This window comes from Ambystoma mexicanum, chromosome 7p (assembly GCF_040938575.1).
Source record: "Ambystoma mexicanum isolate Mex_15411 chromosome 7p, UKY_AmexF1_1, whole genome shotgun sequence".
NCBI classification, from domain to species: domain Eukaryota; kingdom Metazoa; phylum Chordata; class Amphibia; order Caudata; family Ambystomatidae; genus Ambystoma; species Ambystoma mexicanum.
The window spans coordinates 297029261-297044397 of NC_090939.1; the positions used below are offsets into that span (position 1 = coordinate 297029261).

Genomic DNA, 15137 nt, shown 5'->3' on the forward strand with positions numbered 1-15137 from the left:
ACAGCCTTATCCGCGCGGGCCTCAAACATCCGTTCGGTAACAGCAAGCCCCACCAAAGCCTCGGGGCGCACCCCAGTCTTATTTTTGAGGGAAGCGGACAGAGAGGCCTGAGAGCGAGCTCCGGTATCCCACGATTCAGTAGAACTGGGTCTACAAACAGCCCCCACAGGAGGAGCCTCGGAGCGTGCTCTGGTATCCACAGGCCCCTTAAGGAGACCCTTGGAGAAAACTCTGGTACAATTATTAGGCCCAACGGGCACCTCAGGGCGAACCCCGGTGACAGAGCGATCAACACTCCTCCCGGCCCGAGAGGAACCTGGAAAGGTATCCCCCGGCCGGGGTGCTCTGAAAAGTAAAGAACTTACTGGGCGTTTTTTCTTCTCGTTGATGAACGCCTGAAAATGTGAAGGAGTTGTTCGTCGGAACACCTCCTCCCACCGCTCCAACCGACGATGAAGTGCCCGGACTGAAAGGGAGTCACAGTAAAAAACAGTAGCCCCAACGGTGATCCGGACACAAGCACTCTAAACAAAGAGGATAGGGATCCGCCCTCGCCAAATGACAGTGACACGGTGAACAATCTGGAAAGTCTAGTTTGAACGACAGACAGACTAGTACACGATCGCTAGCGAGAGCCAGAGAGGAAAAAGGGAAGAAAATCTTCTGAGGATGCAAGTGCGTCCAGTCCCGAACGAGTGGCGAAAAGGACTGATGGGCAATGCGCGGGGCGGAGCCAAGGTGGGCGGAGTTACAGCAGCATGCCTAGCCCCGCGCAGAAAGAGAGGAAGGACAAATTTTAGAAAAAAACTTTTTTTGATGCTTTTTACAAAGTGCTCCGGTCCCTTCCCACAGGACGGAGAGACGTCCCATAAGTATGGAGGAAAGGGGACGGGACGTAGGAGTAAAGGGTCTCTGCACTTCTGACATGATCAACAATGCCGTGGGAGACCGCAAAGCACAAACCGAGCCACAGGTCCAGAAATGCGACGGGAAGCACCCACCATGTGCAGAGCCCAAGCATAAACAGCCATGTTTACTTCACTGCTCACCAGCGCCCCTCAGGGAAACAGAGGCATTTCACACCCCCTTTTTATTTTAATAAAAGTCTAAGACCAAAACCATGAATCCCTTGTGTCCTGCTCATATTCCTGGCTCCTCACATAGCCCAATGCACCTATTTGGTATTCTTAAGGGTACTAATGTGGACCAACTACCGGCCATTTTGTGGTCTTTCTTGGTCTGTTTGGACCACAAGTCATGGTTAAAATGGCCAACGATATAGGCCCACCCTGCCCTCACAAAGGCACCTTTGTAAATACATGAATAAAAATGTATAACCAAAGCGCCAGTTGCCTGCAGGCATCGGGGCACAAACAGACACTGAGACTAAAAATATGAGACAAGACAGCCTGAGTTAGCATATTTGAAAGGATGCATAAGGCAGCTAACTGAAGAGTTAGATGACATTGGAGTGAGGTATAATCCATGTATAATCAATTACTGCGTTTTTCCTATATTTATGGTAAAGTACTTATTTACCAGTCTATTTTGATTTGATTGCAATAACAAATACATGATATACACATATATATATATACACACATACAGAAATATACTATGTGCAGTGGACTTTGTGTATAGGAATAAATGCACTTTGGTACCTGTTAGGGAGAATTCTCCGTTTAGGCTGAATTTCCTAACCTAGTGAGTCCCCCAGCAGCTTTGCTGGATTTCTGGGGTTTATTTTTTTCTCCTGCCAAGAGCGAGACTCTTTTACCCTCACTCTTGGACATGATTTGAGTGTGTTCTTTGAATCTAGATGTGTTTAATGGGCTATGGGGTCTTTTTACTCCATAGGGTTTCATGTGTTTTTGTGATGTGTGTTACACAGCACCCTCCGTGCAGTAACACAGGGGTGTCAGTGACCCCACAGTATAGACTCCATACCCTGGGACTGACTACTGTCTCCCAGGGCATGTAAAGTCACCATTGACTTTACTAGTCTTAAATTCTGAACAGAACCAGTACAAACCATCATATTGTGGACCTACTGGCTGGGGCAATTCGATTGCCCCAGGGTTTGTTAGTCGAGGGGGCACGTCTCCGTCCCCCCTGATCGAGTTTTGGCTGGTGGCAGTGGATACTACTTTTTATATTCAACCGCAAATATTTTCCTATGGGATTTCCCATTGTTTTAGGCTACTATCTTTATTTAATTATTTAAGGTAGCCTCGAACATACCGCCGATTTATTTAATTAATATTAATTCTCTGGTTGGTAATTTTTGCCAAAACTTGATTCTAAAATGGCGTTTGTGTTCCCTTCTGTGACTCCAACCCAAGTCGAGCCCTTTGTTCCACTTTTTGGCGGGCTTCTCCACAGAAGCCCTCCAAAGTGGTGCCACTCTGTCTGGGGTACTTGGGAGGGGTGGAGGGGGATTTAGGCACCCTGGACTGAGTTGCCTAGGCAACTCAAGTCGCACTCCGTCCTGATTGGCCCAAGTGGTGAGCCGACCGGCTCACCACTTAGCATGTTTGAGTGACAGCTAGGCTGAGTGAATGGGGGTTTGTTGCATAAAAGCAGGGCTTTGGGGACTGGAACTTTAGAAGTCGCCACAGGACCTAAGAATCCGACGAGGGAGAAGCTGAGCCGACCTGCCACGACACCACGACTGGTGGAGCCCTGCTGGACCGTCTCACCACTTTTCCCAACGACAGAGGAGATCTCCCGCCGGAGAGTCTTCTTCCTTTAACTGGTGGGGATAACCAGTTTCACTGTCTTTTCGCTTTCCCGACGTATCTCGTGGCCGCCTTGCCCGTGCTAAGCACCCCGGCAACCGGGATACCATGTTTTACCACGACCGCGAGATAAAGGTACCACCTTTTACCGGAAAACTCTGCGGCTGGTTTCTGCCCTGGTAGTGTAACGACCTGCATCTTTCCTCCACGTCGAGATCTTCCCTTCCCCTGGACGACGAGGCAACTTGCAACCACTACCAGGAACAACTGCCACCGCTGGAGGATCCTTCCCACTTAAGGTACCGTGTCCCACCTGGCTTGCCTTGCAACCGACTGTACGGGGTAGATTTAGCCCCCGGCTTTCGAACCTGGGTTAGCCTGGGACACCTTGGCTAAACTTTTCTAATCCTCTCTAAACTCTTCACTGAACCCTCTGCAAGACTTTAAGCCTAGTGTAACTGTGTGATCTTGGGCGCATTTGTGCTCTGCTCTCTCTAAGAGTGGGCCCAGCCTCTGGACTTTGGCTCACCAGTGACTTTTTGCTCTCTGCCTTGCTGATAGTGTTCCTGAATCGTAGAGTGGTGTAATCCTGCATATTCGGTCTTTTTCCCTCCCTTTTTCACAACCTTAGTAGAGTGTAATCTAGTTAAGCGCTCACCTCTGTATGAAAAGTGGTGTCTTACTGTGATTTTCTAATAAGGAAAAAAGGGGTGTATATATTACAATAGTAAACTGTTTAGAATATTTTACAATAAGAGTGCTGGAGTGTTTCAACTGTGTGTTTATAAATAAATAATTATATTTTTTGATACCAAAGCTCTGGTCAGTGTTTACTTGTATTATTGTATCCGAGTGCCTATTGAGTATACTTTGCATACTGCCTAACTCTTCTTGAGAGAAGTCTGACTGCTCAGCCACAGCTACCAGGTAAATCTGGGTGGTACAGACTGCTACCAAGTGGGTTTACTGCTAATACCTATAGTCTTAAATCTTTCGCAGTGGTCCCTAAGGGAACTGCACAGGTTTCTGCCTAACAGTACCAGCCTATTCTCCAAGAGCAAGGTCTGGCTGTTCTGCTATGTTCCCTGTTAGGGAGAATTCTCAGAAATGTGCCAATTCCCTCCACCTTAGCGACCCCCAACTGTGCTAGATTTTGAGGACTTTTAACCTGGAGAGAGCGAGACCCTATTTTCCCCACTCTCATGTATTTTAATGTGATTTGAACACGGTTTCTTTTGGTTATGGAGTCTGACAAACTCCATAGGCATCATCTTTTACATTGTGTCACACAACACCTTCAGTGCAGTGACACAGGTAAGTTTTTCAGATTTCCCAAAGGTTTGAATACCTTCTCTGGGATAAACTATTGTTTCCCAGAGCAGTAAAGTGAAATGGACTTTACTTACATTTGTAACTTTCTAGACCCAGCACACACTATCTTACAATGGGGTGCTGGAGGGGTTTACCTAGTATCCCCTTTGTGTAGCTTCTCATGCAACATATTTTGTTACCTTTTCCTCGCTGAATGGCTGGTGGCAGTGGTTTCATTTTAACTACTGTGGTGTGCATTTACCGCGGGCTGCGTTCGCAGCTGCAGTAAAGCAGCCAATGGTGCCATTTTTTTCAAAATGGCCCCGGTCGTCTTTTTTTCACCATTTCTTTGTGGAGAGGTCATTCTTTCAGATTTACTCTGCGGGCCAAACCAGGTTTGATCCCATTGTTCGCTTTGTCTTTGGCAGGATTCACGAGTGAAGCCTGCCTCTGGCTCAAGGGTGTCTGGGGTAGGCAGGAAGTGAGGGAGGTGTTGAAACTCTGTGCTGAAACTCCTAGGAGACCCAAATGCACTCTGTGGTGATTGGTCGGCTGACTGTCGGCAAGGACAGCCACCCTGCTGGGTGACTTGACAGCTAGGCTGGAATGAATGTGAGAGAACTGAATAAAAGGAGAGTCTTGGCTTGGAAGGCAGAGTCGACCACTGGACGAAGGAATCCAAAGAAGAACTTTAAGAGGATGCCTGCTGCAACTCCTGGACCGTTGGTTTGCCCAGTGAAGCCCTGCTGCTGTGCTGAAACTCCAAATTCGTATCGACAGAGAAGCCCCTGCAAGGATGACTTCTCCCTTTGAGTTGGTGGGACCAATAAACTCCAAAGTAAGCCACCTGGACATCCATCTCGGAGCTGGTTGAATTTCCACAGAGTTGCAGTGAGAGGAACACCAGATTGTGTGCGTTGGTTTTAAGCTGGCCTAGAGCTCCAGAAAGAACCCCCGGACTCCCAGGAAGCAGGACTGACCGAGCCCCCTCAACTCAGAGTGCTGACCCCAGAAGCAAGGAATGTACATCTCGAGAGCCAGGAACCGCAGTGTTGCTATTTGCGGTAGATGCGAGGAGCTGAAACACTGAACAGCCACTGAAAGTAAAGTTTGCCGGTTGACCGTCCCAGTGCAGGAGTCCCCAGATATCCTCCCTCTTGTCCCCACGACTGAGGCCCAGGAACAGTGAGATCTGCAGAGCTGCACAGGAACAGGAGTCATCTTCTGCATCTTTTCTTCATTTTTCAAGGTACTGTACAAAGTCTAAGAGAACTTACCTCTTGCTGTAGAGTTGCTTGCATCTTCTAATACTCACTAGTCTAATCAGCTTGTGGCCCTACATTCGATTCTTCTGTTCTTCAAAGACTTCTAAAACATTGTGCAAATACTTTTTCCATTTACCTACCAGAAGTGCTTCATTCTATATAAGACTTCTGCCCATTGACTTTGGCCTAGCTTATTGTACTTAACAACTCTTCTTGGGGGAATCCAAAAGTATTAGCCCACTTAAGAATATTTGTGGTCTCTTGTATATTCTAAATAATCTTTTCTTTTTACTTATTATTATATGATCCTAGATGCAGTGATATATTAATGTCCCCAGCACCCTAGCAATTGGTCACCTGAGGGTGTAGGTAGTGGCTGTGGGCCATCCCAAAAGGGTAACTTACTGATTTAGAGATATTAAGAGTGTATATTTCATGAAGTGTATTTGAGTGTTACTATTATATTGCTCCCTTCTGAAAAAGGCTTATTCTAACTGACTGATAAATAAATTAATAGTTTATTCAAGAAACCTTGAGTGTAAGAGTTTATTTGAATACTTGTAACTGTAAATCTCTGTGTAACTCCACTACAGCTCAGATTGACCCCTCTTGAGATGAGCCTGGCTGCTCAAAACGCTACCAAAACTATTTAGTACAAGCTTATACCAAAGGTTGGGTTTCCTATACCTGTAGTCAGCGTTGTTTGTAGTGTTCTCAGAGGGTACTGCATACATACTTTGCCTAACATTCCCAAATGAAAGACTTTGGTGTAACTTTTTGGACACCTTGTTGCTTCAGTATGCACAGGTCTCTACAACCCCTCATAATACGGCTATGGAATTATGCAAGCATTGTTTTGTGAAGGAACAAAGGTTTGTGTGCATGTTTTCCATCACTAATACTTATTTGAATTACTACTTCTAGGCACTATATCTTTGAGTAGAGAATGACATATGGGGTACAGCAACCGCTTCCGAGTGGCACATAACCTAGGTACACCTGATTAGATAGCAGCCTATTTTGAAAATTAGAATTTCATCTGTAGAATGCCCTCACAGCGCAAAAGTGATTCTGGTCTTGAAGAGCAAAGCATTTTGCTATATTTGACTTTATGCTAAATGTATACTACTTACCGGATTTAGAGTTTTGAACACAGGCTTTTTTGTTTGTTTCTTTACGGACATAATCCACAAGTTGTCCTAAACGATTTGAACTGCTGTATGGCACTTCATCATCACACAAGTAGCACCTATCTCCAAAAAAGGAGTTTGAGGAAGAGAAAAACAAAAAAGTAATTAATTTTCTTACCATTTTACTACAACGCTTACTGCTTACTTTTGGCTGGGTAGAGCTGCTTCAGTTCCCTTTGTTTGGAGAATGAAGAGGGACAACTGCGCAAAAGACAAACTCGTATGCATAGAGCATCCTAGCAAAAATAATAAAACAGCTTCCCAAAGAATATTTTTGGCTAATTCTCAAAATCTCACTTGCTGAGGGATGTTTTTAGAAAGCCTTGAAACACGGTTTAATTAATCCTCTGTTAAAAAGTCGCTGGCTTTGACGATGCTACACTGAGCAATTCCAGACCTATCACAAATGTCATTTTTAGGAAAGAACATTGACCAGTCTGTGACGAGTCAGTTAAAAGCACATGTCAAAAGTAACCATCTTTTAAGATCTTGCCAACTAGGTTTTCCAGCCCAGAACAGAGTCAGCGACTCTACATGTGGATAAGGACAGCCTCGAATATACTGATGGGGTGCCCGTCAGTTTATGCGTCTTGATCTCCCTGCAGCTTTAGACAGGTTAGACAATGTGGCGCTGCTTTCCATCTTATCCACACATAAGGGAATTGGAGGGGTTATGAAGGATTGGTTTGAATATTTCCTCTCGGGAAGATTCAAATCAGTACTAGTAGCTTCCACCAGATTTTCCTCCCACCATGCCTGTACAATGTGGAAAGCACCACAAGTCCATCCTATCCCCTGTACATTTGATACAATTATATCTACAGGTGTTAGTCGAGGATATCCACCTCCTGGGTAGCTGCCCAACAGAGATGGAGGCCTGGATGGCCTGGTGAGTCTTAAATTTAAAAATCCAAAACATTCTTAGTCCATGATGGCATTACTCCTAAACTCTGAAGGAGCTCAATTGGTCGTTTCTTATTGGCAACTAAAATCTCTTTTCAAGCTCAGACACCAAGTTGCCCATTTAACAATGGGGGCACGAAAATATGATTGCGTTTCCCCTCCGTTCACGTCCCTACGTTGGTTACCACTGGATGCAGAGATTCCGTTTAAACTGGGCTACCTAACCTTTAACACATCTATACGACTTCAACTAAATTACTATTTTTGGATGGGATATGTGCCTCACCTGGTAAAGACCATCTGATGCTTGAAACACTTGTCTATAGGAGCGTTCTAAATGCCATATCATATAATATCATGCTGACAACTCCCAGAGCAAGAAAGAGTACAACTTAAAAGGAGCTTTCTTAGTTGCTCCCCCAAATTTTGGAACTCGTCCTTGCAAAATAAGACACCCTAACTTGTAACTTCTCAACAGGGTCTTAAAGCCTTTCTTTTTTGTTTTGTTTGTTGTTTTAACAGATTTCCATTTGTGGTCAGGGTTTGTATCGAGGACATTTATGAGATTGTATATCTTATGCATTGTATCTTGTTGTACAGTTGGCTGCAGTTTAATTGTGCAGCCCTCCATGAGGCCTTTGGCTCAAGGTTTGCACTTCAGTGATTAACTTAATATAATTAAATAAAATAAAGCGATTTTTGGACTTGGTGTACAATTAACCCTTCTGCTGTAAAAGTGATATGGCATTTATCACGCGTCTATACACAAGTGTTTAAAGGTGCAACGAGGCAAAGGAGGGGCAATAGGGAAGACAGACAACGATCCTACTAGGCCAGGTGACATTGAGATCGCGCAAGTGCAAGGTAGTGTCCATTCTGAATGACCGCAAACCTTCAATAGACATTTTCATTGAATCTATGCACGTTGACACCATTTTAGCACTGGTTGCGTTCACAACATGTATGCAAACTCAATGGTATGGTATCTACGCATTCAGCAGCTAACGAGGAATAAATGGAGGGTTTAACTTGCTCATGAAATAAATTAACCTTTGCAACACGCTGTAACAAGCTTTAGCAGCTGTATTTGCAGTCAGGCATCTATGTCCCAAAATAGAAAATGAAGATCTCGGTCACATCTGTGGACCATTATGGGTAAACTGATCAAACTGAATAAATGTTCTATGTTTAGATTTCTCTCATCAAACCAGAGCTACAAAAAAGCAGCTACTTTCAGCTTTTATATCGGATGGATACCCCAACCCCAATGCAAACCTACACATGCCTCATATCGGGAGGGGGGAAAACAAACATTTTGGAGTTTACATGCTCTATATGTGCAAGTCAGATAAATATGTTCCCTCCATTAAACATGCTTATAAGCCGTAGCATGAAGGATATAACATTTCACTGGACACGTGGGTAAATAAACTGGCAAGCATATATAAATTCCTATTGTGGGTTTCAAGCATGCAAATTATGTTTCACTTGCTTTTTACTCCATCTAAAGCATACTTACTCCAATACAAACTCACCAGACACTCCAGTTGTCCAAATTGAGAACCAAACAATGACAGTCTGACCGTGGTGTATTGTAGTGTTGTAAAGCATGTTTTTCCTGTGAATTTCGGTCACATCCCTACAACAATAATCAAATATCACTAGAAAATACAAATGTTACGCTTATGAATGAAAATACAGTATCCAGTCATGACCGCTCAGGTTTTACACCAAAACACACTGCAAATGAAATGAGAAAAATCACTGTTCAAGGTTAGGGACAGTATTTAGGGAGAACACAGTCACCTGTTATGATAACAATTAAAAACATATTGCACAAGATGGGTCGTGTTAAAAAATCAACATTTTCCAGTGAAATTGTTATTTCAATGTAAAGAGTATAATATGACTTGTGCATGAAGCACAACACGTTTAGAGGCTCACCATAAATGGGGCAGAATCATCTACAGTGCGAATGTGTTGTGTCCGATTACTTTGATATTTATTAAAAGGCTGAAACTGATGTTGGGGAATGGTGACTTGTATGACAAAATGATGTACACCAAAAGTTAGTTGAGGAAGTATGCAGAATACACCTACTATTCAACAGTAAAACTGAATCTTTTATACATCCATTTAAGTACAAAGAGTGGGGACGTATGATTGAAAGAACACAGGGAAAAAAGATTCTAAAATCCGTATGTTTCTACCACTTTTAGTTTTTTAAAAAAATTTTGTTGGCATTTCTAACCTTAAAACCATCAAGGAAAAGTATAACATGATTTCCCTATCCAATTAGAAGTATGGCAAAAATGTATTCCCAGTGGTTTGGCAGGGCTTTGCCTATCCTACCCACATCCTGGATGGTCACCCAGTGCCTGCAATAGCCATAAAAATTGGATGCAGGGAAGGTTTTGAATTCACCTTAACCACTGGCACTGCAGAACCTTTTATGCCACTGTTTTTAGCCCACCTGTGCCATTGCAAAAGGGCACCAGCCACATGCAAATCAGTCTGGTACTGCCATTAATGGGATGTCACATGGCTGTGGAACACAACTAAGGACACCAGAATAAGTCTAAAGGGATTTTGTTAAACAAAAGTCAAAAATACATGTCACAGATGGCACAAAAACAGAATCACTTGAAACCGCAAAAGGAGGTTCAAGGGTTTTTATTAAAATGTGAGTGCCGTCCCTCTCTCTCTCCCTCTCCCTCTCGTCTACAAGCAGCACCCTCCTTAAGCCCAGTCGTCCATAGCCCCAGGTTACTATATAGCAATTGTTTATCCCTCAGAATGCTAAGTGCTGGAGGAACTGAGATGTTGACCTAAAGGCCCTCGGCCCGTTCTCACTAAATTCCCTCTGGGACTTCTCCTCTCCCTAGTAGTTCGTGGGCCAAAGGGATGTGAACTGTGTGCCTTGTAGACACTTGATTCGGTCTCACTCTCTCTGTTCCCTCTCGTTTTCTCTTTCTAAACTCTTCCTATGCCCACTTCCATTCCCCCTCTACTGTGCATGCCGATACCTCTCACTCCTTTAATTTAAAATGTTTATATTGCGCGAACAAGGCAACAAGTGCAATAGAGTGCTTTACAGAATTAACACATACAGAATATAAAAAATATAACCCTATTAAAACTAAGCAAAAGTAAAACACAACTCTTAAAAGAAACAGCAAATAAGAACATTTAAATTGAGAAATAATATGCAACCTTCCAGGACCAAGAGTTTCATATTATTCTAATATTCTGGGATCAATCGCTTCTCAGTAGAAAGAGCATTCCAACAGTTGATAGCAGCACCAAAGAAGGGTCGTTTCAACAAGGCATAACGTTAACCTAGGTACTCTTTGTAGGCCTCGCCTCCACCGTCTGATATTATCCACCCACTGTTACCCTAGCCCTCCCTCCTCCACACCACTACTACTACTACTACTACTGCCGAAAGGGACCAGCCAGAGGCTGCTCAGAACAAAGCCACAGCCCACTGGTTCAAAGGAAATACACAGGACAGTGTGTACATAAAGACCACTGTAGGCTGGTCAAGACTACTGATCTGGTATCCAGTATGCTAAATAACTCCAAAACGGGGACAGAGGCAGGGGGGGTGAACATCTATCTTAAGACCACATACTGAGGTGGTGATGGGAGGTTTTGGCAGCACCTGTACCAGTATGACACTGGACCAACCAAGCAGTTAAGTTCACTCAATTGTGTATTTCTCATTAGGAAAGTTACTCCCATCCCTATCTTCAGGGAGTGGAGTTAGTTCTTTCATAAAAGGCAAATTGACTACTTTAAGCAGTCCATGTCACATCTATTGATGTCATTGGCTGAGAGGTTGAGGTTAACTGTTTGCAGGGGTAGGGGGAGCTGGATGGCTAAAATGCAGGGTCAGACATTATAACATTGAATAAAATCATGTCCACGGAGAGAAAATATACTTTATCTTTTGAAACAAGTCAAATGTTTATGTACATAGTGTGACAAATCCCGCTATGTCGACTCTTCTCCCAGAGGAGGGACCCCTTCCCCTTGAGGCCAGGGTGGTGAGGCTGCTACCAGACAGTCCCACTGGGGGAAAGGGGGCACAGCAGGAGGTTCTCAGGTGAAAGACTCCCCCCTCTGGGGACAAAGGAGAACATCTCGGGAGAATGCTGTATGCCAACCCTCCACCCACACACTGTACACCTTCCTATCCCATACTTTCATGTATGTTTGCAAGTCCAAAATCTTAACTACTCAGACGAGGAAGAGCAGGGACTACCTAAGGGAGACCTACTTAACAAGTACTGGTACGAGGAAAAGGTGCAGAATAAGGAAGAGCAATGGTGAGAACTTGAATGAACAGTCTAGTCTTCTGTGCCCGCTTACGATAACAATGAAAGAAGGACTTACCATGCTGTGAAGCCATCCCTGGAGGGGCCGCGAGCATAAGAACCGTTCAGCGCAGAGGACAGAAGAGGTTGAGTATCGTGACCCTGGCGAGAAGGCAAAGGCGTCCCTGTCCGGTCTGTCATGGACAGACTGACTGGAAAGCTGGCGAAGCAAAGGTTCACGCATGCGAGGAAGTTGGACCGCAGGGCCAAGTGAAGATGCGCATTGTGGGAAACCTGAGGGTATTCCCACTCCTACTCTCCTGGATCCTCTTCTCAGGTGGCCAGGGAAAGGCCATCACACTCTTGTATCCTGACCCTGGGGGTGTAGAAGGGAGGGAGGATCACCTGGGTGGTGAGTCTTTGGGGATTGGGAGTGGGGCGTCCACAGGCGAGACATGGTATACCCCTTTTCCAATTGAAGACCAACCTAACCCCCCAGACCCGCCCCGGCCTTCATAGACTATTGTAAGACCTCTCCCCTGTTTTCTTTTACCCCAGACGGTAACCGGACGATGAAGAGGCGACTAGGAGTAATGAACAGTAACCTCGCATTTCACCACTCTAGTACTGGGATGAAAAAGATGCCTGTAGAGTGTTTTATAGGCCAGGCATGTCCATTTAATTATGGTCAAGGCAAGCCCAATTTAAAATCCACACCTGCAACATGCTAAAGGGTTGCAGATGTATAAAGGGAGATCAAAATTGCAGCAGAGAGAGCAACAGGGAGGCCTGGGTGGCAGAGACTAGCAGGGGGGGGGATCTCTCCACCACAAACAATGGAGAGAATGCGGGCTCTCCAAACAAGTCTTTGCACAGGGCTTCCACAAATTCTTCCATGTTGGGTAGCCTCTGCCGTTTCCTTACACTGACATGACGAATATTGTTGCGATGGGCTCTTACCTCCAAATCTTCATTTTTAGCAGTTACCGATTTGACCTGGACCTCGAGCGATGACACTCTGGCGATAAGTGAAGTATTTCCATCCTCCAGCCCAGACACCCTGTGCCCCACCTCGTCTAGGCGGTCACCATGTTTGTTCAGTCGGTGTTGTAGTAGGTCAACCTTGGAGGATAACAAGTCTAGCTTAGAGTCAAGACCTAGGATGCCTGCCTTTAGATCTAGCAGAATTTCTCGAATGTCCACCTCTGGAGCTTGGGCGGCACGCTCTACTGTCTCCACCGTTGATTCAGACGTTTCCACCCGAGGTCTGGATGTTCTGGTGGAGATTCCACTTTCAAAATTCAGTTTGTTGCATTTTGTTGGATTTCCCCATATTCGGTGACTGTCCCCCTTGGTGCGCGATACAGTCTGTCCAGGAGTGCTTGCGAGAATCAGGGGTCTTTCTCTGTAGTGTAGACGCTGTGCTTTGACTGAGCGGGGTCCCAGAGTTAGGCAGGTGCATGCATCCGTGGGTGGGGTAGTCGGGGCCAAGCGGCTACAGTGCATTTTCCCCCAACAGAGATGGTCAGCCACAGTATCTCAACCCGCTCCAGTGAAGGTAGGGTCACAGGAGTGTCCTTCGGTAGGTTGATGTGCCTGGGGGCTGGCTCAGACCTGCACTAGTTATAGTGTGTCCTAGACTAGGGGAGGGCGCCCAGGCTTTGTACCCGCTCTCCTTCCGGTCCAACCTCACAAGTGAAGCGGCCGAGGATTGCATGTTCCCGTGCTCGCTCCAGACACCCCTTGTTTTCTGCTATGCCTGCTATGGCGTTCCCGTCCCCACTCACCGGCCAACAGTTTGGGTTGTCCCATGGGGTGATCCTGCAGCTGGGCCCCCACAGGAGGCCTTCCTGCGCTGTGTTGCCGTCATCTCTTCCACTGTTGCTTTGACCGTTTCTGATGACCGGCGGGTCCTTCACCCACGTCGTGCACCTAAGGGAGCCAAGCCACCCCGGGCTCTCAATGTTGCGGGGGGCGGGTCATGTCTCCGCCCTCGGGCACTCCAGCAGGCCCACTGTGCCACATCAATTCCTCGGATGCTGGGGGGGGGGGGCAGATCTAGGGATCTTACTTGTGCGATGTGGCCGGGAACTGCTAAGGGCTCTCCGACGCCATTGAAGTGTAATTAAGATCGCCTCGACCGCAGATGTTTCAGGATTATTAGGAGCTCTATGCAGAGCTCAAGGAAGAGCCACCATCCCGGTCTTGCTCTCTAGCGCCACCCTCGAAAAAGATCTTATGCAATCAATTCAAACCTTTTGCTCTGAAGTGCTTTTGGAGATTCCCTCGGACAAGATTCATTTAGATACGATTCACAGAGTGGGACCAACAAAAAAAAAAAAAAAAAAAAAAAAAAAAAAAAAAAAAAAAAAAGGAGGTTCCCTGACTAAGGGATCTTTTGGCTGCATTTACTTCTTATGGCCAGAAAGAAGAAATTTTGAGGGCAGCACGAGCAGGTACGTCTTTGACCATCAATGGCTCGGAAGTATAGCTTTTCCACGGCTTAGCATACTCTACTCTTCTCAAATGGAGGATGATGGATCCAGTTACCAGCATTCTTAATCAGTAAAAGGTTCGATATCAGTGGACATTTCCTTTTGGTTTGTTATTTTCCTGGAAAGGAAGGCAGCTCAGAGTGACAAAATGTGAAAAAGGTCTTAATGTGGTGGCACCAGAGAGCAGTGATCGGACTGGGACACAGGATTTTGGAACCTGAAACACCCAGCAGAGGCAGCAATGGGAGTGGCCCACGGTAAAGCGGGACAACAGAAAAGCCCAAGCACGAAAGACTGGGATAAGCCGGGGGAAATGCCACGCAGAGATGGGTGATGGAGGGGGGGCCTGGTGCACTGGTGAGTGAAGGCAGGTTGTCAGACTTGGTGGGGGATGAACAAGGGTAGTCATTCGGGGACAGGGCAAGGTTGGGGGTTGGGCTAGGGGGCCCGATTTGGATCTTAGGGAGAGGGTTAGTTCATCTCTCCACAGTTGGTAAAATTCAGGTAGTTTACAGGTACATGGCTAGGGATTTTCCCCGAAGTTGTCACTAGGACCCATGAACCAGCCTGGGTTTAATTGCAAGGGGTTTGGGGGTGGGAATGGGAGGGCGAGCTGTTGGGCAAGTGAGGTGGTGTGCACTGGAGAGGCGGGAAAGATAGTAAGAGGTACAATGGTCCAAACATGGGTCATCTACACTAATTGCTAACATCTGGTGCTCCCAACGGGGACCAGAGACAAGGGGTCATAGGAGGGGGATGGAATTTGAAAGGCCATGGATTTTCCATGGGTTTTAAAATCAACACGTACAATATTAGAGGGATAAACTCACCAGGAAAGCGATGTAAGTTGAAGCACGAGAATCCGGATTTTCTCACGCTCCAAGAAACCCACATATGCAAGAAAGATAAATGGTGA

The 15137-nt window shown here is 45.7% G+C and overlaps 1 protein-coding gene across 2 annotated transcripts in view; it reads right to left on the bottom strand.

The window, feature by feature from the left end:
- Positions 1-15137, bottom strand: part of USP16 (ubiquitin specific peptidase 16) — a 1134075-nt gene that overhangs the window by 1047178 nt on the left and 71760 nt on the right. For both annotated transcript variants that reach the window (XM_069636367.1, XM_069636368.1), the window contains exons 4-5: positions 8943-9046; positions 6448-6563 (exon numbers count right to left, since the gene is read on the bottom strand). In XM_069636367.1, coding sequence (XP_069492468.1) covers positions 6448-6563; positions 8943-9046 — 220 coding nt within the window. The remainder of the gene's footprint in view (positions 1-6447; positions 6564-8942; positions 9047-15137) is intronic.